Raw genomic sequence first — 26,776 nt, 5'->3', positions numbered from 1 at the left:
CAAACTATTTGTGGCTGTGGCCTGTGGGAGTGTGTATAGCTAGCTTCTTTGTCTACTGGAGGACAGACCTCCATGCTGGAAGGCATGCCTGTTTAGCAGAAGGCACTGGCACAAAGTGGCAAAATCTCCTTTGCAGACAGACAGGTGCTTGTATGAGTCACCTGCTGCAGGCCAGAGGCATTTGGGCAAAAAAAAAAACAACAAAAAACTACCCGCTAGAGCCCAGGGAACAGCTTTGCCTCTCAGCAGTGGCTGCTTGTATGGAGGCTTAATCATCTTAGAGAAAGAACTGCTTGAGAATTATTCTGCCTGAACCTAGGGCTCAACATGTTATTTTAACTGCTTTCAAGGCAAACCTGCTGTTTATGAAGCAGTGTTAAGTCAGATATGAATGGGAAAAACTGGACTCCTGACTCCTTGGTTGCCTGATAAGTGGGTAAATAAAAAGTATCAGGTACTGAGTTCAAATCCCAGTCTCTGCCAAGAATTCAAATGTGCCCCTATTGAGGGTTATTTCCCATTTGGAGGGTGGCTGGTAGGGGAAAAGAACAGGGTTAGCTGGCTGCTTTGTGCATTGTTCTGAACACTAATGGGACCCTTTGACATTCCTGGAAGATGAAATGGTGAACCATCCTTTTCTTGGGAGCATGACCAAGTCCTGAGCTCAGGAGCACAGATAGGCATGTATATAGTGAACTAGATGCACCCAAGGAAGCCTTTGTCTGGGTGCTGGTCTTGAAGCTCAGTCCTTTCCTTCTCTGAAGATGGGCCACCCTGGCCCAGAAATCTACCTTGTCTGATGTCTTAAACCGGGCTGGATAACACTGCATGTACACCAACCACCTTGCATTAATTAACACAGCACTTAAGTCTTGTCTAGTAACCTCAAGGACAGAACTCTGTCCTTTTTAGTGCTAGACACAATGAAGGGGCCCACAGGATAAGCTAGATTTGATGTCTTCCTATCAGAGTAGAGGTTTGGAATGTCAGTCTAGGAGTGCTACCTTCAGCAGGATTCTTATGGTCTCAGCCTTGGGTTTCTCTAAGACAGGGCTAAGATATAACTGCTAGATTTTAGGAAGACCATGGAGCCACTTTGGTGATGGTACAGGAAGTTCAAAACCAGTTTTTGTTAAAAACTCAAACCTGATCTAGTTGCTGTGAACAACCAGGCCACTTGGCTAAGGTACACCTCTAACCCCTCATCTGAAATTAAAAAAACAAAACAAAAAAAACCACTCATCAGGGCTGGTGAGTAACTTAGTGGTAAAGTATGGTTACTATGTGCCCTGGATTTAATCCCCAGCATCACAGATACAAACAAACAAACAAAACCCACCAAGTTGACACTCAAGGTCTTTAATTGATTTAACTGTAACAGCAACCGTTGGTGAGAATTTATTTTTTTCCCTAATTCTCAAACACCTGCTGGTTTGGAAGAACAGTTAAAACAAAAACTGGTCATGGAATCACACACCAGGACTGCCTCAAGGTGCCCTCTGCCATCATGAGTGGGAGGGAGGGCTGAGGGGACAACACATGGAGAGAAGAGTAGGACCAAAGGTGCTGGTGCTGGCAGTTCTGCCTTCCCATTCCATGTGGCTGAAAAGGGAAGGGCTTCTTATACAAAATGTTTATAAAGATGCTTAAAATGGGATCCTGAACCTGAGTGTCCCTGGGGTCCGGTCCTTCAGGTTTAGGGTGGAGAGGGAGCTGGCTCCCAGTGGAGCTGGCTCTGCAGGTAAAGGAAAGGCACTGGCACAAGTATTCCTCCCCTGCTCTCCTGGGTTCCAGTAACAAGTCCTCTTGGCCTGAGCTTGGGTTTGGTTTGTTTGGATACACTGAGGCAAGAATAGATATTCTGTGCTGGATTCATGGAATTCTCTAAGTTTGAAGTGTCCAGGAATTTTGGCTTTGAGCACCAGGCAAGAGCTCCTTTTGGAAATTTCAACATGGCCAAGTGATTATCAAGCTATCAAGTATCACAGCATTTCTCTGCCAGCTTCCCAGCTTAGAAAGGTGGCAGAATAACAGAGTAAAAGTTTAAATACCCTGGGAAATGTGTTTCAGTTTGGTAATGTTTTCTACTGGGTATTCATGACATATAGTATGGTCTACCAGGTCTGCAGGCAGAAGTTAGCAAGCAAAGAGAAACCACAGGCCATCTGAACAGAAATCCAAAAGGCTTCTAATTATAAGCTTTGCTTCCAGGACTAGCCTAGAGGAAACAGTTAAAATTCCAGAGGGTGAGAAAGGTATCATGAATGGCCAATTAGACCAATGAGTATGGATCAATCATTCTTAGTTTTCAGTTAGAGATTTCTATGAGCTAGCTTCAAGGAACCACCACTACTAGGATGCAGTCTTGGTTAGAACAGGAAATGCTCCTGGAGCAGAAGCTTTCTAAGGAACACTGACCTGCCTGCATCAAGATCTGATTTCATCTTGTAAAAAGCAGTGAGGCAGCTATGCCCCTTCAAGGTTCAGACAGAAACTGCCCTCCCAGATAGTAAGGGTAGGCAAATGATTGGGTTACGCAAATTAATAAATAGCTGCCCAGACACATGCAGTTTAGAAAGCATGCAGAGAAGGGCAATGCTGGCTGGGCAGTGTATCACTTTCTTTCTAGAGGATGGTAAAAGGGGAAGAGCTCAGCTTCAAGCAGCTGGCATCCAAGATTAGGGAAGGGAAGGAGATTCCTCCCTGGAACATAATGGCCAATTCGTTAAGCCCTTTACTTGGTGCCTGTTGTGGATTCAGTGCCTAGACTCTAAGGAGGCACTACACACACTGGCTAAGGAATGGACTTGGGCAAATGAAACCATAGACCTTGCTGCATTCTGACTGAAGTATGAGACTTCAAGCTGTCTGAACTGGGAAGGTGAGGTCTGAGAGTCCCAAAGAGACAACAACCCAAGTAGCAAAACAATAAAAATGATTCCTCAAAATCAGAAGGAAAACCAAAATTCATTGGAAGGTATTTCAGTATAAACTAGAATTTGTATCTTTAAGATATCTGAATTGCTAGAGACTTGTTTGGGAATGGTGTCAGAAACAAATGGCACTCACTGAGCATATGCTGCACTGAAAAGCTGCCTTAAGTTTCTCTTGAGGATGAAAGGGGTATATCAATCTTCCATGAAGAAGCCTAGGACAAGACTGGCCTAGAGAGCTTCCCTGCAACACTGCAGGTACCAAAGAAATCTCCAGTGTTCCCTAATTTATACACATTGCTTCTTAGATGCTCTGACCCAAATCTGTGAACTGATGAGCTGGAGACAGCAGATAGCAGGCAGTGATTTTGGTGGAGACTTGGCTCCCAGACACCAGTTTATCTACCTGAATGGCTTTTTCCCACATAATAACCTAACATCTAATTCCTATTTGCTGGACAAGCCAGAAGGCCCCAATTCTTCCTCTTTGTCAACTACTGGATAAAAGAAAATAAAAGGGGCAAATAAGCCTTGGAGACATGAAGTCTAAGATCTCCAGTGACCATCCTTGAGCTGCTGGCACTTCACACACTTTAGTTTTGGTATCATATTTTTGCCACTTCTATAAAACAGGTAGATTTCAGGAAAGTTTGTGTTATCTCCCAGGTTGGTGATACACATGTTAAGAGAACGGTTTTTAGTAGCAAGGCATGTGCATCTTTTAGATTCAACCTACCTCCCTGTTCACCTGATTACCTTTGCTGCAAGTGTGGTGGTTTAAAGGTACCATGTAACTTTCTCCCAAACTGTGTCCTTCTACAGTCACAGAGGGAATTGGAAGGGCATGCTCCAGCTGGATCCAATAGTCTTGCCTGTAGAAACTCCCACAATTAGCTGCTCTCAAATCTCTAACCTGGAGAAAGTGACAGAATATTTGCTACTTTATACCTTGCTCATGTAAATGTAACCCCTTTGTACAGTATTTTCACAATTAAAAGACTTAATTAAAATAAAAAAATTGCTACTTTGAGACAAATTTACAGGCAATTTGTTGAACAGATAATTCATACAGGTATTAGGATAAAACTTGCCTTGAGAGCCCATTATCTAGAGGTAGTATCTCTATTCCTGTGTTCTTGAGAATGCTACAACTGTCTAATCAGAACATGAGCTTGAAACTCAGCAAGCCACACCAGAGAACCATGTATACGTCTTTTCCTACTGTCTGGAGGGAGGCCATTTCTCCTGAAGACTGATTGTTCCCCATAAAAAGAGAAAATAAAAGCACACTAAGACTTAAAAGAACTGTCTCACTCAGATGGTTATGATACTCCTTCCTCAAGGAGGGCTACATTTTTCATTTAGAGCTTCCCCTATGAAGTTCATTCTAAACATACAGAGGTAAACCACCTCTGGACAATGACCTGCTCTGAAAACAATCCTATGAGGCACTGCATAAAGATGTCATCTGCTGGAAGTTTGTTTCTTGTTGTGTGCAATCATCTTCACAACGATGATTATATTATAGAAAAAAAAGTATGTGTGGCAGAGATGGCCTCCAGAAAGAATTGCACCAAACAGTGAGGAGGTCCTGACAGAGAAAAGTAAGGATGCAGAAGCTCTTGAGTTATGCAGCTGACACTTCCAAGAAATGCCAAACACATGGCCTCTCATTAGGGGAAGTACAGAGATTTCCCCAAGATAGTAAGAAAGAGAAAAATGCTATGTTGGTATTACTCAAATTCTCATAAATCTACTCCCTGTTGTGGGTCAATGAGCAAGCTAAGCTGTTGTAGCTGGCAATTTGATCAAGAAGTGTATCCTCTGCTCACTGAGGTCCTGGCTCTTAGCTGGAAGAAGATTCCTCAGGATGACACTGCCAGGTTATGAAGAATGTAAAGCTTCATCCCTAAGGAACCAGACTCCCGGGTAAAATGAGGTTGTGGGCAAGCTCCTATATCAATGATAGCACAGCTTAAGCTCTTCCAGGACCATGTAAAGCAAAATTTGGAGTTTTAACTAAAAGCAAAACAGGAATACACTAAGCAAACAAACAAACAAAAAAAACTTTTCTGATGATCAACTTTGAGACTCAAAGCATCCCCAAATACTGAGGACCCAGCTTTTTCCTGAGAGATATCAACCATCACAAAAGGATTTTCACACTATTCACATTTTGTAGCAAAAAACAGAACAACGTTCTATAAATGTCTTCTAAAATGTCTTCACAATAAGGTCTTTCCATAGTCAAAAGAAAAACAGCTTTATTTTCCTAGCCAGTAGGTCTGTTTCTCTCACCTTGGGATCTGATCTCTTACTACAAGATTTAGGGCTTCTAGTCCAGCCAGAAATTGCCAGGACACCAGTGGCTACTTTGCTTTTCTTCCTTTGAAGGGACAATCCATTAGTCTTTTTTCCAAGGAGTCACTCTCCTGGGATTATTAAACCAGACTACAGTACCAGGAGAGCAGACTAGTGAAGAAGCATAACAAAAATGCCTAGGCCAAGAATGAGGCTTTCCTGAACAATCCACAGCAAGGCAGAACAGTTCAGTTTTACAAACTCCATACATGCACACCCAAAATTCAAGCAAGAAAGAGCTCAGAAAGGCTAGGGGGAGACAAAGGACAGTGAGTGACATAAGAACAGCAGATTTGCCTATGGACATTTTTACTTTCCTTACACTGCAAGATGTTTAGTTTAAAAGTTGCTGCCCAAAATTGTACTGAAACGTATCTAAAAATAAGTTTGTCTGTAATCATCTTAAAAATAAAAGGTACTTCCTCAGATAAGAGGAATGACAGATATTATCAGATACCAACACTTGAGGTATCTTTGATCTAGATTTGAAAAATGGCCTGGCAGAAGAGGAGAGGGAGAGAAAGAGGGAAAAAAAGGAAAGGGAAAAGTCAGAGTACAATAGGAATGGCAAGAAAATTGGGAGGAACACATTTTTAAGTCTATCCGGGTCTGTCCCAACAGCCCAAGTAGAACCATATTGGAAAAGAAATGTAGTTTTTTCCTAAGAATATTCTGAAAGTCGAATTTAAACTTAAATATAAGAAACTACAGTCCAAGACAAAAATATCAATGTTCACTGGATTTTAACATGGCTACTACTGAAACAAGGTACTCAAATGGTTCAACGTTCTTCAGAGGTCATTCTCAGGTATTATCTAGCAGAATATCACAGTCAGGCCTTATGCATCAAGTGGAGGCCCAAGTCCCTCTATTATTTCATATGGACCGGTAGTGGGAGCAAACGAAATCACTGGATCACATAGTACAAGACTCTGCCAGTAACAAGCAGGTCTAAAAACAGGAGAAGAGCCAATCACCAAGGGCTTTCTTCTGTTGAAGAGTTTAAGCTTATCTGCACAAATGTAGTAAGAAAAGAAATGGGAAGATGAACTAGAATACCAAAGATATAGGACATTCCTCTCAGAATAAAGAGGGCAAGCAGACATCAAAACAGTGTCACAGGGTACTGCTACTGGAATTGTGCAAGCTGCGCTCTATCCCTAAGGACAAACAGCAAGGCAAAAGGGAAAGCAGCTCTCTCTCTTTAAATTAAAAAGACCAAAAAAAAAAAAAAGTCATTTCCCCAGCACCAAATCAATCACCAATGGGCTAGTGGAGAAGAGACACACCTCTTCCCCAGACATCCTAGTCAGGACGCAGTTGATAGATTGATATTACATTTGGGATAAATCTGAGAATGAAAAGGGAGTTCTCAATAGAAAATGACCAGGAAGCCACAGTTTAACTGTTTTCCTCTAAGGAATGCTTAGTTCTATAGAAATAACAAAGGGCCTTCAAACTAATCTGTCTAATTGGGCAAAGGGCAACAAACAGGGAGAAGAAATGGTCAGATGAAGCTTATCCTCTATCATTTGGCACCCGAAGGGAGAGGGGGAGGTGAGGCTGCACTGGGGATTGCTGGTACTGCATCTTCTGTCTTTCAAATATTGTTGCAATTCGCCAAATCAGGTACACACAGGCATCCATGTTGCCGCTTCTCTTCTATACCTTGCAGAAGAGTCAGATGTCCATTTCAAACTGAGCATCATCTCCTGAGTAGGACAAAGACAATGAAAAATTAAGCAGGAAAAGGAAAAGCAACCTGTGTTAAACAACATTCCCTATATAAAAGCGTCAAAAATAATTCAAACTGTCCCATCTTCTGTTGCCTCAACACCTGAAACAAATGGAAAAAAAAAAAAAAAAAAACCTCACCATTTATTCAACTTTGCTTTGGCTAATTTTTTAATCCAGGAAAAATTAAGTCAGTCACAGACCAAGGGGAAAGGACACAGTGAACTTTTCCAGTACTTTATACAAAGACTGACCACACAACTGTCCTGGTCATGTGTCAGATATTCTTCTAAAGCTTTGAACTTGGGCCCTGCTCTGTCCAATACTTGGTCCATTAAAAACTCAACTGGAATTGGAAATAGCACAATGCTGGCTTAGGCCCAGGTGTCATTAAGTACAAGTGCAACAGTGTTCAAGTGCACGTGCCCAGACCCCTCCCCAATCATGTGTATATGGGGTTGGGGGCAGAGATCAAGACCCCTAGCCCAGTGAAGTCTGTCAGGCAGTCCTTCAAGAGTCACCTTTGGGACTCATCATCTTTTCATTTTGGATAATTCTCCCCTAGCCAACTAGAGTTGATTATAATTTGGAATCCCTAGTATTTTCATGAACCATGTAGGAGATAGGGAACCTTATGAGATATATAACTAAACATTAGTTTCTGATGAATTAACATCTTTCAACTTATAGACGGTGGCTCACGCCTGTAGTCCTAGCTACTCAGAAGCTGAGATCTAAGGATCATGGTTCAAAGCCAGCCCCGGGAGAAGGAAGGGCCATGAGACTCTTATCTCCAATTAACCACCAGAAAACCAGAAGTGGTGCTATAGCTCAAATGGTAGAGCACTAGCCTTGAGATGAAGAGTGCAGGGACAGTGCCCAGGCCCAGAGTTCAAGCCCCACGACCAACAACAACAAAAACAAACAAACAAAAACTGGCATTCAATTTCCCAGAGCCACCCTCTTGGTGCCCAGCACGACATTCCCTTACCAACTGTATGTTTCCTGTCATGATTGTTCAAGTTGTTCAAGTTGTTTACTTCTACTTTGGAGTCTTCGATTAAGGTGCCAGGGCTGGTGACTCCAGGAATTTTGGGCAAATGGCAGGGTGGGGTCTGAGCCATGGGAGAATTGCGACGATCCAACAGGAACTTTCGATCATAAATGATTCGAGTTCCTGGAAAATAGGGTTGAAGAGTTTGAGCCACCAACACATAATATTTATTACTTACAAGTTCAGCTTAAAGTCTGTTGAAAACTTTTAAGGGTTTTCCAATTCATGCCAAAAGAATAAATTCTAACATCTCATGTGTCAACAGGTTTTTCTACCATTTACCCTTCCTTCCTCTTCCTCAGCAAACTCCTACTCCTCCTTCAATATCCAGCTTCAACATTTCTTCCTCCACAAAGCCATCCTTTCTTCCCCTTCTTTAACCATTCTTTCCTGTCTCATATATCACTTATCATGGGACTCTTGTTTATTAGATTCTCTCCAGTCTTTCAGTTTCTTATGCCAGGGCTATGTCTTATTGAAACTATCTGACATATATCCTAACAAAACAATCTTCAGAAAAAAATTTAAAGAATAATTATGTGGAAAAATAGTCACCAAAGATTTCTAAACAAGCATTAACATCCTCCCCAGGGTTTCTGCAATATCTTACAAACAGTAGTTCAGAGTATATTTTCCCTGATAGTTATGCTTCAAGTAATCAACAGGTACACTAAAAAGTGTGCAACAAAACCAATCACCAGGAAAATGCAAATCAAAATCACAGAGACATCACTTTATATTTGATAGGATAACTACTATCAAAACCACAAGAGATTTAGTATAGCCATTATACAAAACAATACAGAGGGTTTTCTAAAAATTAAAAACAACTTCCATATAATCTACCAATCCTACTTTTGGAGATATATATTATATCTAAATGAAATTGAATCTCAAAGAGATAGTAAACTTCCATGCTCACTGCAGCATTATTCCTAACAGGTAAAATAAGAAAATATGGTATAGCTGAGGGTGCTTGCTTGTCTAGCATGTTCAAGAACCTAGCTTTGCTGGGCACTAGTGACCACACCTGTAACCCTGGCTAATTGGGAGGGTGAGATTTGAGGATACAGGTTCAAAGCCAGCCAGGACAGGAAAGTCCAAGAAACACTGATCTCCAAAGAAGTAGATGTGTGGCTTAAGTAATATAGAAACAGCCTTGAGCATAAAGCAGCTAAGGGACTAATGGACAGCAACCAGGCCCTGATTTAAACATTTATGGATAGCCATTTTTGCATGGACACCCATTTACTGGGCACATACTCAAGAGTGAAATTGCTGATCAGTTTGTTAACTTTTTGTGGAACTGATTGTTTTCCAAAGTGATTGTATAATTTACATTCTGATCAGCAGGGGTGTGTCTTCTGATTTCCTTATACTGAGGCTCACATTTATTTTTCTTGATTACAATTATCTTAGTGGATGTGAAGTGTTTTCAGTTTGTAGTTTGATTTTAATTTGCATTTCCCTGATGGCTAATTAAGTTGAGCATGCTCTTTTCATGTGCTTACTGGCCATCCCCATATATATCTTTTTGGAGAAATGTCTTTCAGATCCTTGGCCCATTCTTAATCAGCTGTCCTTTTCTTGAGTTACAATGATCCCTTAAATATTCTGGATACTAAGCTGGGTGCTGGTGGCTCATGCCTGTAATCCTTTTTTTTTTTTTTTTTGGGTCCCGTCGTGGGGTCTGAACTCTGGGCCTGGGCGCTGTCCCTCCGTTCTTCAGCTCAAGGTTAGCATGCTACCACGTGAGCCATAGCACCACTTCCGTTTTTTTTTCCCTGCTTATGTGGTGCTGAGGAATTGAACCCAGGGCCTCATGCATGCAAGGCAAGCGCTCTACCACTGAGCCATCTTCTCAGCTCCTCATGCCTATAATCTTAGCTACTCAGGAGGCTGAGATCTGAGGATCCTGGTTCAAAGCCAGCCCAGGCAGGAAAGTCCATGAGATTCTTATCTCCAATTAACCACCAGAAAACCGGAAGTGGAGCTATGGCTCAAGTGCCAGAGCGCTCTCCTTGAACTGAAGAGCTCAGGGCCAGAGTTTAAGCCCCATGACCACCACCAACAGCAAACTTTCTGGATACAAATTTTTTTTTATCATGTATGAATATTTTCTCCTGCCCTGTGGGTGGCTTCCCCTCTCCCCCTTGATGGTATTCTTTGACACATTGAAATTTTTAATTTTGATAAAGTACAATTTATTTGTTGCTGTTATGGCTAGTGACTTTGAAACTAATGTTTAGTTCAAGGTCATAAAAGATTTGTGGCTGCTGGGCCCTGGTGGCTCAAGCCTGTAATCCTAGCAACTCAGAAGGCTGAGATGAGGATCGTGGTTCAAAGCCAGCCTGGGCAGGAAAAGTTTGTGAGACTCTTATCTCCGATAAACCACCAGAAAACTGGAAGTGGTAGAGTGCTCGCCTTGACCTGAGAAGCTGAGGGACAGTGTTCAGGCCCAGAGTTCAAGCCCCACAGCTTACAAAAAAAAACCAACCAAACAAAAACAAACAAAAAAAAAAGAATTATGCCTGTTTTCTTCTAAGAATTTTTTAGTTTTAGCCCTTATATTGTTTTTGAACTATGGGGTCCAACTTTGGGTGTTTTGATGCCAGTCTTGAGGCATGAACTCAAGGCCTGAAACACTCAAGGCCAGTGTTCTACATCTTGAGCAACAGCTCCACTTCTGGCTTTTTGCCGGTTAACTGGAGGTAAGAGTCTCATGGACTTACCTGCTCAAGCTGGCTTTAAACTGCAATCTTCAAGTAGCTAGGATTATAGGAGTGAGCCACTGGCCCATTCCAACTTCATCTAAATGTGGGTTTCCGGATGTATCGACACTATTTATTTTAAAACACTGCTTAAATAACTTAATTGCTTTGAACTGTTGGAAGATTAATGGGCCATAATAGTGAGGGCTTATTTCTAGATTGATTTTATGCCATTGGTCTATATGCTTATCCATATGCTAGTACCAAACTGTCATAACTTGCAACACATTTTTAAATCACAAGTGTTGAGTCCTCCAAGTTTGTGTTTCTTTCCTAAGACTGTTTTGGCTACTGGTCCTTTAAAGTTCCATGAGTTTTGAAGTCAGCTCCTCAAAGACATCAGCTGTGATTCTAAAGGGGATTGCCCTGAATGTGTCACTTTGACGAGTATAGCCAACAATATAAGATCTTCCAATTATATAATACTTCCATTTGTTCAGGTCTTCTTTAATGGTTTTTATGGTTTGCTTGTTTGTTTTAACATTTTGTGGTTGTCAGGTAACTTGGCTTATGGTTTTTTGGTTAAATTTGTTAGTATGTGTTTTATTTTAAACTAATATAAGCATAATTATTTTCTTAATTTCGTTTTTGGGTGGTTCAATGCTAGTTAGTACAAGATGCAATTCACTTTTCTGTTTCTGTTCTAGTCTTTTTTCTTTGGGGCTTGAACTCAGGACCCTGAAATTTTTTGCTCAAGGCTAAAGCTCTATCACTGAGTTACAGCTCAACTTCTGGCTCTTTGAAGATAAGAGTCTTGTGGATTTTCCTTACTGGGCTGGCTTCAAACGGTAGTTCTCAGATCACAGCCTCCTATAGGTTCCTACAGGCGTGAGCTACCAGCACTAATATTCTGATAGTTGTTAAAGTATGTTTTAAAGATAGAACATCTGTAATCCTAGCTCCTTGAGAGGCTCATAATTCAAGATCAGTAAAGCAGAAATGTTCCTGAGACTCTTCCTCAACAGAGAACTGGATGCAGGGTGTGTGGCTATTATCCTACCTCAGGAAGCCTAACATAGGTGAGGCATGCCCAGGTCTCGCCCGGGCAGAATCCGAGGCTCTATCTCAAAAATAACACTCCCACCCTTCAAATCAAACCCCTTACTGACAAAAACTAAGGCCCTGGGAAATATAACTACCAAAGTATGTATTTTAAGTTTTTGAATTTTAGATCACTAAAGGCTTAAAATTTTAAATTACAGCTGATATAAAGCAAAAAAAAAAAAAAAAGAAAGAAATTAGCCATAGTCACTGGATTAAGGTAATCTAAGTTATAAGTCAAAAAGTACTTGACCAAAAAAAAAATTTAAAAAAAAGTACTTGACCATTCAAAATACTGAAACTATACAACAAAAAATATTAAGATTTTACTATGAACAAAATGCCACAAAATGCTTCAGTTTCTTTATAAAGACATTTGGTATACTATAAAAATATAAGAAAAATGGGTTGGGAAGGTGGCTCAGTGGTAGAGCGCATGCCTTGCATGCCAGAGGCCCTGAGTTCGATTCCTCAGCACCACATAAGCAAAAAGAAAAAAAAAAGCTGGAAGTGGCGCTGTGGCTCAAATGGTAGAGCGCTAGCCTTGAGCTGAAGATCTGAGGGACAGCACCCAGGCCCAGACTTCAGGCCCCAAGACCGGACTCAAAAAAAAAAAAAAAAAAAAGAAAAAAACCCCTCTAAGACAGAAACTTAAAATATTCAAGATCTCTTATAATCATGCATCAGTAAAAAGGTTTTGAAGAACTTCCTTGTAATATACATTTCATCCAATCTGTGTGCTACATCAATAACCAACAGCACAAATTAACTAGAGACAAGTTAGCCTTAAATTCCTGGAGGAAAGTGAAGGACATGGCTTGGGCTGGGAAGGTGGCTTAGTGGTAGAGTGCTTGCCTTGCATGCATGAGGCCCTGGGTTTGATTCCTCAGCACTACATAAGCAGAAAAAGCTAGAAGCAACAGTGTGGCTCAAGCACTAGAGCACTAGCCTTGAGCTCAAGAGCTGAGGGACAGCACCCAGGCCTAAAGTTCAGGCCCACGACCAACCCAAAAAAAAAAAAAAAAAGTCCATGGCTTGCGTATGACACAATAGTAAAATGTGTATGACACAATAGTAAACTGGAGCATTTTCCTTCTAGTTAGTTTTCCATTTCTTTTTCAAAGTCTTCTATAAAAATAATCATATTCGTTGTTTTTAACTTGCAAAAATTATATATATATATATATATATATAGCTACACAGTATTGTATTTTTGTTGTTGTTGTTAGTCATGGGGCTTGACCTCTGGGCCTGGGCACTGTCCCTCAGCTCTTCAGCTCAAGGGAAGCACTCTACCACTTGAGCCACAGCACCACTTCCCGATTTCTGGTGGTTTACTGGAGGTGAGTCTCAGGGACTTTACTGTATGGGCTGGCTTTGAACCGTGATCCTCAGATCTCAGCCTCCTGAGTAGCCAGGATTACAGGTGTGAGCCATTGGCGCCCGGCTAATATTGTATTTTTTTTAACTGATTTTCAATGTTTAAATCAAGCTGAAGTAAAAAGTGAAAAGAATCAGTTTGTTTTTTTGTTGGGTTGTGGGGCTTGAACTCTAGGCCTAGGTGCTGTCCCTGAGCTCTTTAGCTCAAGGCAAGCATTCTACCACTTGAGCCAGTGCCACTTCCAATTTTCTGGTGATTAATTGGAGATGTGAGTCTCACGGACTTTTCCTGCGCAGGTTGGCTTTGAACCACGATCCTCAGATCTCAGCCTCCTGAGTAGCCACTACAGGTGTGAGCCACCGGTGCCCTGCAATAATTATAATTTGATGTACTTCCTAGGGAAGTAAAGGGCAGGAGCACAGGTGAATAGTGTCTTATATAATGGAGAGCTAAAGTTGACAGACTGAGACAGAGATTTACTATATTATTTAGAGATGTGTGTGCGTGTTTGTGTTGCTAGGGATGAATGAAGTGTGTGTGTGTATTATTTAGAGACGTGTGTGCGTGTTTGTGTTGCTAGGGATGAATGGTGTGTGTGTGTGTGTGTGTATGTGTGTGAATGTGTGGTCCTGGGATGAACTCAGGGCCAGAACACTATCTCTAAGTTTTGTGTTCAAGGCTAGCACACTACCAGTTGAGCCACAGTTCTATGTCCAGCTTTTCAGTGGTTAATTGGGCAAAAGAATCTCATAGACTTTCCTTCCAAGGCAGACTTCAAACTACAATCTTCAGACTTCAGCCTACTGAGTAGCTAGGATTACAGGCATGAGCCATTGATGCCTGGCTCTTAAGTTTTAAAGGTAGCTACCAGAGAAACCAAAAATAATAATACACTTACTGCCAACTGGGGACTGGAGATATAGTTCAGTAGGAGAGTGCTATATAGTATGTACAAAGGAAAAAGGACTGAAGTACAGGAAGAGAGGGGGGAAAAAAAAAGGAAAGAGGTAAAAAGATATAGGTAGCTGGGTGCCAATAATCCTAGCTAGTTAGGATCTGAGATCTGAGGATCATTCAAAGTCAGCCTGGGTAGGAAAGTCTGTGAGACTTTTCTCTAATTAACTACCAGAAAACCGAAAGTGGCGCTGTGGCTCAAGTGGCAGAATGTTCATCTAGAGCTGAAGAGCTGAGGGACAGCACCTAGGCCCAGAGTTCAAGCCCCATGACCAAAAAAAAAAAAAAGACACTAGAAACATGAGATGGAAAGGAATTAAAAAAGTGCCTGACCTAATCTTCATGTATGGACTTCATAATTAACAGGAACCGTTAGATCTATGTTATTTATCATTTTTTCAATCTCCAGTGACCAAATTATTAGGATAAGCCTAATACTTTGATTCTACATGCTGTAGAAACTAACATTACTAGGAAAATATTGGAGTAAAAAAGGGACCCTTATGCCGGTGGCTCATGCCGTAATCCTAGCTACTCAGGAGGCTAAGATCTGAGGATCACAGTTCAAAGTCAGCCTGGGCAGAAAAGTCCGTGGGACTCTCCAATTAACCACCAGAAAATGGGAAGTGGTGCTGTGGCTCAAGTGGTAGAGAGCTTGCCTTGAGCTGAAGAGCTCAGGTACAGCACTCTAGGCCCAGAGTTTAAGCCCGTGACTGACCAAAAAAAAAAAAAAGGGGGGGGCTGGGAAGGTGGCTCAGTGGTAGAGCGCTTGCCTTGCAATGCATGAGGCCCTGGGTTCAATTCCCCAGCACCACATAAGCAAAAAGAAAAAAGCCGGGAGTGGCGCTGTGGCTCAAGTGGTAGAGCGCTAGCCTTGAGCTGAAGAGCTGAGGGACAGCACCCAGGCCCAGAGTTCAGGCCCCACAACCGGACCCCCCCCCCCCCAAAAAAAAGGGTCCCTTGATGGAGAATAACAGAAAGATGAATGTTCTCCCTTTTGATCTACAACTTAAGTGATTCTCAAATGGTAGAAAAGAACAAAGCCAGGCTGGGAATGTAGCTCAGTGCTAAAGTGCTTGCCTTGAATGCATGATTTCTCAGTACCACATACACAGAAAAAGCCAGAAGTGGCACTATGGCTCAAGTGGTAGAGGCTCAGGGACAGTGCCCAGGCCCAAAGAAAGAAAGAGAGGGACAAAGAGAGACAGAGACAGAGAGACAGAGAAAGAGAAACACAGAAGAGAAAGAAAAGAACAAAGCCAATGAGTAAAGCCCAAATGATGCTGGCCAAGATCACTGGGAAAGAGACAATGTCATTCAAGCTTAGGGGACTCTTGCAAGACCAAGTAGCTTAATTTAAATGGTGATTAATCTGTGTATTAGGCTATATATACACCTGAGAATATTACTAATTGGGAAAAAACACATACAATGAAGTCAGCTGTAACATGGTTAACTTACACTATACTTTCACAGGATACTTCAATAGAACTGTTTAAGGTGCTATTAGAACTAAAGCATCTACTTAAGGAATTAGACAGTCGCACTGTGAAGCCACGACTGTATCAGACAAAGTAGCCATTGTGTACATCCTGGCCTTGACCACTAAGAATGAGGAAATCTGTGGCAGCATGGAAGAGAGAATGGTAGGGAACCAAGTATGAGCCTCATCTCTGTTTTAGATTTACCTCAATTTACTAAATATTATGTAAGTATTAACTAAACTAGGTTAAAAATCAAACTGAGAATAGGATACAGAAGTGTGTATGCACACATGTGCATGTGTGTGTGCACATTGTCCACATATGGATATGCCAATAAAGAGAGAAAGAAGAGTAGGGAGAGGAAGAGAGAGAAGTCGGCATAAAGGAACTAAATCCTTATCTTCCAAAGCAAGAAACTAATTGTTAATGTATAAGATTGATAGTTTTTCTGCAGAGTAGGAATGACAATAAAGGATGGATCATGAATGAGAATGTTGATTTTTTTTTTTTTGGTCCAGTCATGGGGTCTGAACCCTGGGCCTGGGTGTTGTCCCTCAGCTCTTCAGCTCAAGGCTAGCGCTCTACCACTTGAGCCATAGCGCCACTTCCGGCTTTTTTATTTTGCTTATGTGGTGCTGAGGAATCGAACCCAGGGCCTCAGGCATGCAAGGCAAGCACTCTACCACTGAGCCACTTCCCAACCCCGAGAATGTTGATTTTTGTAATTAGCCTAATAATACTAAATGGCATAAAGCTGTTATTTTCACAAGTTTAAAAAACAAAAATAGCCAGATGTAGTGGTGAACACCTGTAATTTCTGCTACTCAGGAAACAGAAATCAGGACTAAAGTCTAGGCTTATTCCAGACAAAGCAAGACCCTTCCTGAAAACTAAAGCAAAAGGGGCTGGAAATGGAAGTGGTAAAGCACTTGCTTAGCAAGGGTAAGTCTTTGAGACCCCAGTACTGCATTAAAAAAAAAAAACAAAAGCTAAGCTAAATAAATGGTGATTTCATAATTTCATGTTACCAAACAATTCTGTTGCAAGCACTAAGGACAATTAATACATGATGATTCCACTTACATTCGATCCCTAGAGTAGAGAGGTTCATGAAGACTGAAAGCAGGAAAATGGTGAGTTATTGTTTATAGATATATTTCAGCTGGGGAAGGTAACTGCCATTGAACTGCATATTTAAAAATGGTTAAAATGATAAATTTTATGGTGTATATATTTTACAAGGAAAAGCCAGGTATGGTGTCACATGCCTATAATCCCAGAGTCTGGGAGGCTGAGATAAGAATGTTTTAAATTCTAGGATAGCCTGAGTTATAAAACAGCAAAACCGAATCTCAAAAACAAAATGAAAAATAAACATAAAAAAGGCATTTCTAGGGCTGGGAATGTGGCTCAGTGGTAGAGTGCTTGCCTTGCATGCATTAGACCCTGGGTTCAATTCCTCAGCACCACATAAGCAAAAAGAAAAAAGCTGGAAGTGGCGCTGTGGCTCAAGTGGTAGAGCGCTAGCCTTGAGCTGAAGAGCTGAGGGACAGCACCCAGGCCCAGAGTTCAGGCCCCACGACCGGACCCAAAAAAATTAATAAATAAAAAAAAAAATATATAAAGACATTTCTAAACTATTTTATAGGTCTACATATAATAGGACAATATTGTCAGGGCAGCAAAGATCACGAAAGATATCTTTCAAACCTAGATATTGAATGTAAAAAGAAACAAGGCACTAGGCAAATAATCTAAGTATTCTATTGGGAGTTCTTGACTATTCCTTCTCCAGCTATATCTCTCACAAGGGCCTGGATCTACTGCCTGTCTAGGGTTGAAGGTGGTATGGCTCAGCTGGTAGAGCGACAGCCAATGAGTGACAGTGTCAGGTACTGAGTTTGAGTCCTAGTCTCAGACCAAAAAAAAAAAAAAAAAGAGATAAGTAGTGAGTAATTTAAATATACTCAGAAAAGAAGACTGTACCTGTTTATCCTCTCCCTCCCCCTAGAGGTAGCACAAAGGGTGCTTTACTCTTGGTCTTTTTTACTCATGAGAACACCCACACACAAACTTCAGTTTAAACGTCTGTTCTTCTCCAAGGATCTGGATAAATAGAAGAGCTCTAGGGTAGGTGATCCAAAGGAAACTAAAAGCTGCCTAAGTCAGTATTCTCTGGGGAGATTGGTGATAGCTGTCCACATTCAGTCCACATTCAGTATGTACAACCGTTAAGTTCTTGAAGTGCTAATAAAACCAACAGACTATTTTTATTGTCAACAAAAGGTATTAGTGGAACTTCATGGACTGTTAACTTAATAAATATGACCAAATAGAAGATATCCAAGGTTCGTGAAAGGTCTATCAAATAGTTCTCTAAGACTCAAAACTAGGATCAAGTATTTCTAAGATGTTAATGTCCAAGGATGGTCCCTACCCAGTCACTTAGAATGTTTCCACAACAGATTACACACCTAAGCTAAAAAGGAAGATGACAATGACTATACCCTTGTTCAAAAGATCCAGTGTCAGAAAAGGCCTTCGAAAACATCTAGCAGAAGCCTATCATTTTACAGATGGACACACTAAAGTCCAGAGCAGCTTAAAGTATTTCCAAAAAGTAACAGTACCCCAGGCGATAGGAGGCAGAACAAATAATACAAGTACTTTAGGAAAATCTGTTGTAGGAGTCTGGGTTGCAAAGTAGCTTAAACAAGATGTTATTTAAAGCTACTAAAGGTACAAAATTACATAAGACTCACAAACCAACCTTAAAAAATGTCTACTGACTTTAAGTCATCTAACCTCAACTATGAGGAAGTTTAAATGAAGCATTCAAACATCCCACTGCTATCTGGGCTTGAACATACACCTGCAAATATTCTTCACTGCAATGCCTGGCTCTGATTCCAAGAACATGCTGGTTGGATCTGCCAGATTACTAGCTGCATTTTTTGTTTTGTTTTGTTTTTTGGGCCCGGTCGTGGGGCCTGAACTCCCAGCCTGGGCGCTGTCCCTCAGCTCTTCAGCTCAAGGCTAGCGCTCTACCACTTGAGCCACAGCGCCACTTCCGGCTTTTTTCTTTTTGCTTATGTGGTGCTGAGGAATCGAACCCAGGGCCTCAGGCATGCAAGGCAAGCGTTCTACCACTGAGCCATCTTCCCAGCCCACTAGCTGCATTTTGAGCCAATTATTTGCATTAGATTTCACAGATGTTGTTATGTCTCCATTTGTAATGCTAAAATTAAAGATCAACTACTTAATGGCATGGAGAAAACACTCAGATTCAAACCTGGCTTTCAACCCAACTACTTGCTTCTTTCCAATGTTTATTTCTGCCTGGTCTTCTATGATATTGTGCCTGCCCTCAAGCCCAAAGCAATGGATCTCGTCAGTAACCTTGGACTAAAACTTCTGAAATTACAAGCCAAAATAAATCTTTCTTCCTTTAAACTGTTTCTCTCAGGTAGTTGCACAGTGATAAAAAGTCTAACACACACACACACACACACACACACACACACACAACACAGAGAGAGAGAGAGAGAGAGAGAGAGAGAGAGAGAGAGAGAGAGAGAGAGAGAGAGAGAGAGAGAGAGAGAGAACATTTGCCCTGGAAACCTAAACCATGATTTTTTTTAGAGGTAAACACTTAGTTTTGGGTTCAAGCTGTGGGCTGAGAACCTTTAATACCGGGTCAACTAAGATGGACAGCTGACATGTATAAGGAAAACAGGCTGAACAAATTTGAGAAAGACAGCCTTATTGACTCAACAGAACTTTTGTTCTATCAGACAACCAAAAATCTAAATATTAAGTTGCTTACTATAAGTCTTGGGAGTTAAGAAAAAGTTCTGCTATTCATCAACGAAGTGTCCTATTGACCACCAGGTTCATTAAAGTAGCTTTCTCCAAATTAATTTTTCTGTCTGATTTGCAAATCTTTTAATTTTTTTCTTTGGGGGATAGGGGTATTGGGGTTTAAACCCAGAGCCTTATACTTGCTAAGCTGGTTATTTCTAGGATAGGGTCTCTATTTCTGCCTTGGCAGGGGCCTGGCCTACAATTCACCTATTTGTAGATTTCTAGCAACTCTAGGATGTAGGCCATGGCCTCCAAATACCTTAAGTGGAAACAAAATATCACACTTTTATGCCCAAGTTGCCTGGCACCACCATCCTTTCAATCTCAGACTCCCATGTAGCTTGGGATGAAAGGCATGTGCCATTTTGCCCAGCTATGTATGAGTTGTGAAGTTGATATCCTGAAGTGTTCTGCCTGTACTGTGATTCTCCCAATCTTAGTCCCCAAGTAGTTAGAATGACAAGTGTGAGACACTGGTGCCTAGGTTGAGCTGCAGATTTTCACAGACACCATCAAGTCTACAGTGTCTCCAAACCACACAAACCGCCCCCTCCCCTCGAAAACTGAATCTTTAAGACTCTAGTCCTTACTGGGCACCAATGTCTCATGCTTATAATCCTAGATACTCAGGAGGCTGAAGTCTGAGAACTGAGGTACATTACCAGCCCAGGTGGATAAGTCCATGAGACTTTGATCTACCAAAAACCTAGGAAAGGAGCTATAGGTCATGTGGGAGACTGCTATCCTTGAACACAAAAGCTCAGGGGCAGTGTCCAAGCTCTGAGTTCAAGCCCCAGAACCAATCTAAATAAATAAATAAATAACTCTAGTTCTCAAAAGGCCGAATGACTTTTTGACTCTGATGGTGCCAGTACACAGATCTGTCAGTTCTCCATTGCTATCTCAAATAGCAGGTTTGGGGGAGAAGGTACAATGCACAGGTCTGTCATTATGCTGCACTAAAAATCTATAGCAGTGCACTCCATCACCCTGCATCTGTCTTGGATTAGGCAGAGGCACTCACTTCCATATACTACACTGCCTTATAGATGAGAAAGGCTGCCTCCTCCAAGCTCAGAATTCAGTACCTCCCCAGCAAAAGCTGAAGGACCACCTCTACTATATATGCTCTAGCAACTGAATCTGCACATAGGACTACAGCTGAGTTTCCTATAGAATCACAACACTAGTTAATCTGTGTTACTATGAGATAAGTAAATGTCACCCTTCTCAACTGTAAACAAACTAATTGAACTCCCTTAATTTAATGTAGAAGCACTTCTCAAATCTAATTATGAAACCTTGTGCTAAGAACTTAAATTACAGAGCTAAATAAGTACATTTGTGGGTTCAACAGTTAGTGGCCTAGAATAAATTCAGCTCAAAGTTAACAATGAAATTTATGACAGGGTCAGAAATCTGGCCCTTCTTTTCTAAGTGTGATTCATCCTTACAAGAAAGGAATCTGACTGAAAACTTTGTTTCCCCAAATTCTCTTATTTTGATATAATTGTGGACCAGTTCTCCCTTTTTTTTTTTTTTTTTTTTGGGTCCGGTCGTGGGGACTGAACTCTGGGCCTGGGCACTGTCCCTCAGCTCTTCAGCTCAAAGCTAGCGCTCTACCACTTGAGCCACAGCGCCACTTCCGGCTTTTTTTCTTTTTGCTTATGTGGTGCTGAGGAATCGAACCCAGGGCCTCATGCATGCAAGGCAAGCACTCTACCACTGAGCCACCTTCCCAGCCCTGTTCTCCCTTCTTTTACCTTCTCTTCAATTTCCAGGCCTTCCAATGGCCTTCAGCAAAGAGGAACTCGCTAGCAGAGAGGAAGAGGTAGGACAAAAATCAGATTTCAGACCATTATAATGTGACCCTATATTCCTCTTGCTGTGGCAAGAGCACACTTTTCCACAGCTGATGAGACTGTTATTAAGGATAGTCATAAAGAGATGGCAAAAAGCTGGTAAGAATGTTATTAAGACAGGCAAAAAGAGGTCTCTTGTTTCTGTTCTTTCCCCAGAGCACAACTCTCCCAGAAGGAGATGGATTCATACCTAGAATCTAAACAAGGAAGCAAAGAGAATCCCATCAGCTAGTTTTCCAGGCTCTTTAAATGTTCTTTCTTTCCTAATAATATAAGCAGCCTGAGACAGTTGGGGTGGGGTGGGGATATGGAACAATGATCAGGATACAAATCTTCAGACATTAAATGGCTATATGATTCTAAAAAGTTAATTTGGGGAGGGAGAGACTCAACTTCTTTCAATTTACCAAAGTCATTAGGTTTCTCTAGCTAACCAATGTTATAAAATTTAAACCATACTAATCTTACCTTGCACTGAGGCTAGAAGCTTTTCAATAATAGAACCAATTAACATTCCCATTTCTCTAAAGTTTCCTCTCCCTCAATAATGAAAAAAAAATACTATTCTACCAATGTAAGAAATTCACAATTTCCCAAACCACAACAAGGCCATTCTGAGAAACTTCTAGGATAGGCTCTATCATGTGATGTCCAATAAAGAAAGGATTCTCAAGGGGGAGAAATCCTAAATTAGCTATGGGATTAACGTCCCTGCCCTGTCTGATCATTTAGGGCATTTAGCACATCAACTGTTACACTGGAAAGTTCTGACCAGTGTGACACTCTCAAGTTTCCAGAAGTCTGAGCAGGAGATGTACTCCTCTCCCTTCTCACTCAATTGATTTATCTAACAGAAGCCTACTGATTGATTTTTCTAAATGTTTTTCTAAAATAATGTAACTCAACATATATAGTTTCAGAAATAAAAATCTTATCTATAGCCTTCGTGCCTTCCAAATCAAGATTTTAAAAGCATCCAGAGCAAGGATTGCATTTCTACTTTTGTTTATTGTCCTGTTTTGTGCAAAGCACAGCACAGGCCTCACTAAAAATTCATAATCACATTAATCAGCTTTCTAGAAGTGATCAAATAACAAATGACTTCACCCTGGTCCAAGAACATAAATTCCATGGTAAGGAGTAGAAATGCAGCAACAGAAATGGAACAAAGCATCACAGGGCAGAAAATTTCCAAAGGGGGAAATTTCAGTGAGTACTGTGCATCTAAACAGCACTGAGCTAACTACTATAAAATACTGATGAAATCCAATTGTAAGGATGTTGAACTACTCTAAATAGTAAGCCCTTGCGTGTAAAATAACCAAAGATCACTACCATGGACTCTAACAATAAAGACAGGCTCAATGATCTAGATGAGCCAATATCAAGTACTTAAATCTAAAACAAAAATTTGTGGGCCAGGAATGTGGCTTAGTGGTAGAGTGCTTGACTAGCATGCGTGAAGCCCTGGATTCAATTCCTCAGTACCACATAAACAGAAAAGCCTGGAAGTGGTGCAGTGGCTCAAGTGGTAGAGTGCTAGCCTTGAGTAAAAGAAGCTCAGGGACAGTGCCCAAGCTGTGAGTTCAAGCCCCAGGACGGGGAAAACCAACAACAATAAAACAAAACCAAAAACAGAAACCTGTGTCTGCAGAAGCTATCTGGAGGTAGGGTAGGGGATATTTGATCAAGCAGTGGTGATAATGTGTGTTGAGAGGGTAAATGGATTAGTATTTCTGGAAGAATCTCCCTAAGTATTTTAAGAATTAATTCAGATTATGAGACAGGCTTCTATCTTTAAAACAATGCTAAAAACTATGCACTTGGGGCTGGGAAGGTGGCTCAGTGGTAGAGCGCTTGCCTTGCATGCATGAGGCCCTGGGTTTGATTCCTCAGCACCACATAAGCAAAAAGAAAAAAGCCGGAAGTGGCGCTGTAGCTCAAGTGGTAGAGCCTAGCCTTGAGCTGAAGAGCTGAGGGATAGCGCCCAGGCCCAGAGTTCGGGGCCCACGACTGGACCCAAAAAAAAAAAAAAAACCAAAAAAACTATGCACTTATTTGAAAAGCCCAACAGCATAGTGCTTGAAATATGCTAAAAGAGAATAGTTCCCCTTATGGCTCTTTCCTTTGAAGAATAAGATTAATATATAGCTAAAGGTTTAGCTCCTTCCCCAAATAAATTAAAGCTGAGTACCAGTATTATTGTAATATGTATTCTCAAGGAGCACAGGCATTTGAATAAGTTATAATCCCTCACCTTGGAAAAGAATCTCCATTTCTTAAAAGCTAACAGTTTAAGTTCAAAGCAACTTATCTGAAACAGATTTTCACCTTTAGAAATCTTTCATGATTGCCCGGCACTTGTGGCTCCCGCCTGTAATTGTAGCTACTCAGGAGGCTGAGATCTGAGGATCTGGTGAGAAGCCATCTCAGACAGGGAAGTCCAAGAGACTCTTATCTCCAATTAATCAGCAAAAAAAGCTTACTATAGAGCTGTAGCTCAAGTGGTAGAGCGCTAGTCTTTTAAGTTCAGAGACAGCTCCTAGGCCCTGAGTCTAAGCCCCACACTGACCCTCCTCCCCACAAAAAAAAAAAAAAAAAACCCTCATGATAATGATCATGTTAGGTATGCCTGTAGTAAGATGATCTCAAAAGCTGAGATGACAGGATCACAGAGTTCCAGGTCAGCATGGGCTACTTAGAAACTTTCTTAAAAAAATAAAAATAAAACCACCACCAACAACAACAAAAACCTCTTCATAGGACTGGAGCTGGCCTTAGACAAATTTAAGAAATCAGGAAGGAGCACTCTTGAGTGAGGCAAATCAACTCAGTGCAACTCCACTGCCGTGCAGTAAGTACTGCAAGGGTTTCTATACTTTCCTATACCTGACTCTGTATACATATTGATGAATTCAAGGGCATGAGTAATACTTAGCTTTTCCAAGTAGTCAAACTACCCCTAGTGGTCTTGTTAGATTGTCTCAAAAGTTTTCTTCTACATTTTTCTTCCTTGGAATTGGCAAGGAGATCCCTCTTCACTCATGCCTATTATTGTGCAACAGCTTCGAAGACTACACACGCCCAACTGCATAGGATTGGTTGTTGAACACTCAGGGGTCCTGCCCACAGGAAGGCTAGCTTTCACATAGGCTGCTGGGGCTGCATGCCAAGTCTCCACCCGTTAGGCGGAGGCCAGCCAACAGACCACCAAAAGAAGGCAAAGTTCTGAGGTTAAAAAGGAAGCCCCTTTCCCTTCAGTAAGTTCCTCCTCCGCTTCTCTCTCCTTCCCCGCCCGGCCCGCTCCCCTTCACTTTGTAGTCTCCACCCTCTGGCTAACTGCCCAAGCTGGGCACAGACAACCTTTGAGCTCCTTTTCTCCTGTGACCAACTCTTATCTACATGCTTCACCTCTACCCAGTGTTGCTTGTCAACAGTCCCTGGCTGTTCCCTGTCCGTCTCCCTCGGCACCAGCTCGCTCTACAAGCACTCCCCTTCTCCCCAAATCAGGCAAACGCAGCCGACTAACATGTCCTGCTAGATAAAGCCCCCTCCAACTTCCACCAACCAACCGCTGCTGGTGCTGTCACTCCAACCTCTTATCCCTTGAGTATTGCAAGAGTATTAGTTTATCACTTTTTCTTTCCAGCCTGGAGACATCCCCCTCCCCCATCACTCCCTTTTGAAAGGCCTCCGTCTAGCCCGGTAAACAATTACTGTCAAAGCAGGATCACGCGGGGCAAGGCTTCTAGATTGCATTCCAGCCTTGTCCAGGGCGTTCGACACGAGGCAAAACAAATCCAGGCAGGGTCCTACCCCAAACTCCTCGGCCCAACTTTCTGCCTACAGAGGCCTGTGGGGCAGCGCCGACGTGACCAAAGGCACAACAAAGCTGCAAGAAAGAGGGAGGGGAGGCAATGCAGGGTGTCACGCAAGGCCCAGTGCGGCCGAGGGGCGGGGAGGGGAGAAAACTGGGTCAAGCGCGGAAAACCGCCACGGAGCGGGAACAAGCGCTTTCTCCGCGTTCTCGAGTGGACGCGCGCGCGCTCCAGTCCCGGGACGGAAAGAATGCAACGCGAAGGGGTTCCGAAAGACCACGCAGGGTTCCCGGGGGCTCAGCGGACCGCCCCCCCGGGAGTCCCGGAGACCCGGCGGGAAGCCGGGACGCGGCGCGGCGCGCGCGGGCGCTCACCTCCCGGCGTGGTGGAGAACAGCGTCCCCCCGGGCGTGGTGCAATAGTCATGAGGTAGCTGCGCGGCGTCGCTGATGGACACAGTGCGCGTGGGGATGGCGCGGCTCTGGCTGGGCTGGTGGCCGCTGCCGGCGGACGAGGACATGGCTCTGGCACGGGCTCTCGGCTTTGTCCCGCGGGCGAGCAGGCGGGCGGGCGGGCGGCGGCGGCGTGCGTAGGGCCCGGGCGGCTCCGGCTCCTCAGGCGGGCGGCAGGGGGTGCTCTGCTCGCTCCTCGCTCGCCTCCTCTCGCTTCCGCGTCCCGCTCCGCTCCCGCCGCCGCCCTTTCAGCCGCCGCCGCCGCCGCCGCCCGGTCCTCCGGCCTCCGCCAGCAGCTTCAGCAGCAGGAGCAGCAGCGGCAGCAGCGGCGACGACGACCGGAAGTGGGCGAAGGCGGGAGCCAGAGGGAGTTCAGGAAAGCCAGTCCGCCGGAAGTGACGTCGTCAGGAGTGGTTTCGCGCGGGGCGGGGAGAAGGTGGTCCCGGCTGAACCCTGGCTTGTGGGCACTGGAGGCCAAGGGAATCTGTGTGGTGTGATCCAAACCAAGTGAGATGAGGAACACTTTCCAGTGGTCTGTGTCTTTTCAGTTGTCAGTCAACATTACTTTCCCTGGGACAACCTGAGCGACCTATCCATTACAAGTGTTGTTTGCTTTCATTTGTCTATCATTAAATACAGGTGATGCATGCAACGATGGATCACTCTGTCTCCCAAGTCTCCTCTCTAGAGGCCACTGGGACCAATTATTGAGTATCCTTCCAGAGGCCATCCTTGTATAAGCAAAGCAAAATATAAGCATGAAGGAAAGAGACTTGTAGTCGAGTGCTGGTGGCTAACACCTGTAATCCTAGCTATTGGAGAGGCTGGCATATGAGTATCAAAGTTCGAAGCCAGCCCAAACAGGAAAGTCTATAAGACTCTTTTTTTTTTTTTTTTTTTTTAGCTTACATCTGCCTCTTGTCTATTTTGTTACAATTTATTTATTGTTATTGTAAGGGTGATGTACAAGGGGTTACAGTTACTTAATTTAAGTCAGATAATATATTTCACCTGGCGGCAGTGGTTCACTCCTGTAATCATGGTTCAAAGCCAGCCCAGGCAGGAAAG

At 42.6% G+C, this 26,776-nt stretch overlaps 1 protein-coding gene across 1 annotated transcript; it reads right to left on the bottom strand.

Moving 5' to 3' along the window:
- Window positions 1-1,343: 1,343 nt before the first annotated feature.
- Eif4ebp2 (eukaryotic translation initiation factor 4E binding protein 2) lies at window positions 1,344-26,000 on the bottom strand. Its single transcript, XM_042696280.1, has 3 exons — window positions 25,632-26,000; window positions 8,020-8,205; window positions 1,344-7,006 (listed from the first exon to the last, which is right to left on the bottom strand). Exons 1-3 carry the CDS (start codon window positions 25,774-25,776, stop codon window positions 6,975-6,977), a joined length of 363 nt encoding a protein of 120 aa, XP_042552214.1. The 5' UTR covers window positions 25,777-26,000; the 3' UTR covers window positions 1,344-6,974.
- Window positions 26,001-26,776: the final 776 nt, after the last annotated feature.

The sequence above is a fragment of the Dipodomys spectabilis genome, unplaced genomic scaffold (genome assembly GCF_019054845.1).
Source record: "Dipodomys spectabilis isolate Male_0828 unplaced genomic scaffold, ASM1905484v1 ptg000207l, whole genome shotgun sequence".
Taxonomy (NCBI): Eukaryota; Metazoa; Chordata; class Mammalia; order Rodentia; family Heteromyidae; genus Dipodomys; species Dipodomys spectabilis.
The sequence above is the reverse complement of the archived record's forward strand: the minus strand, read 5'-3'. Positions and strand labels throughout refer to the sequence as shown.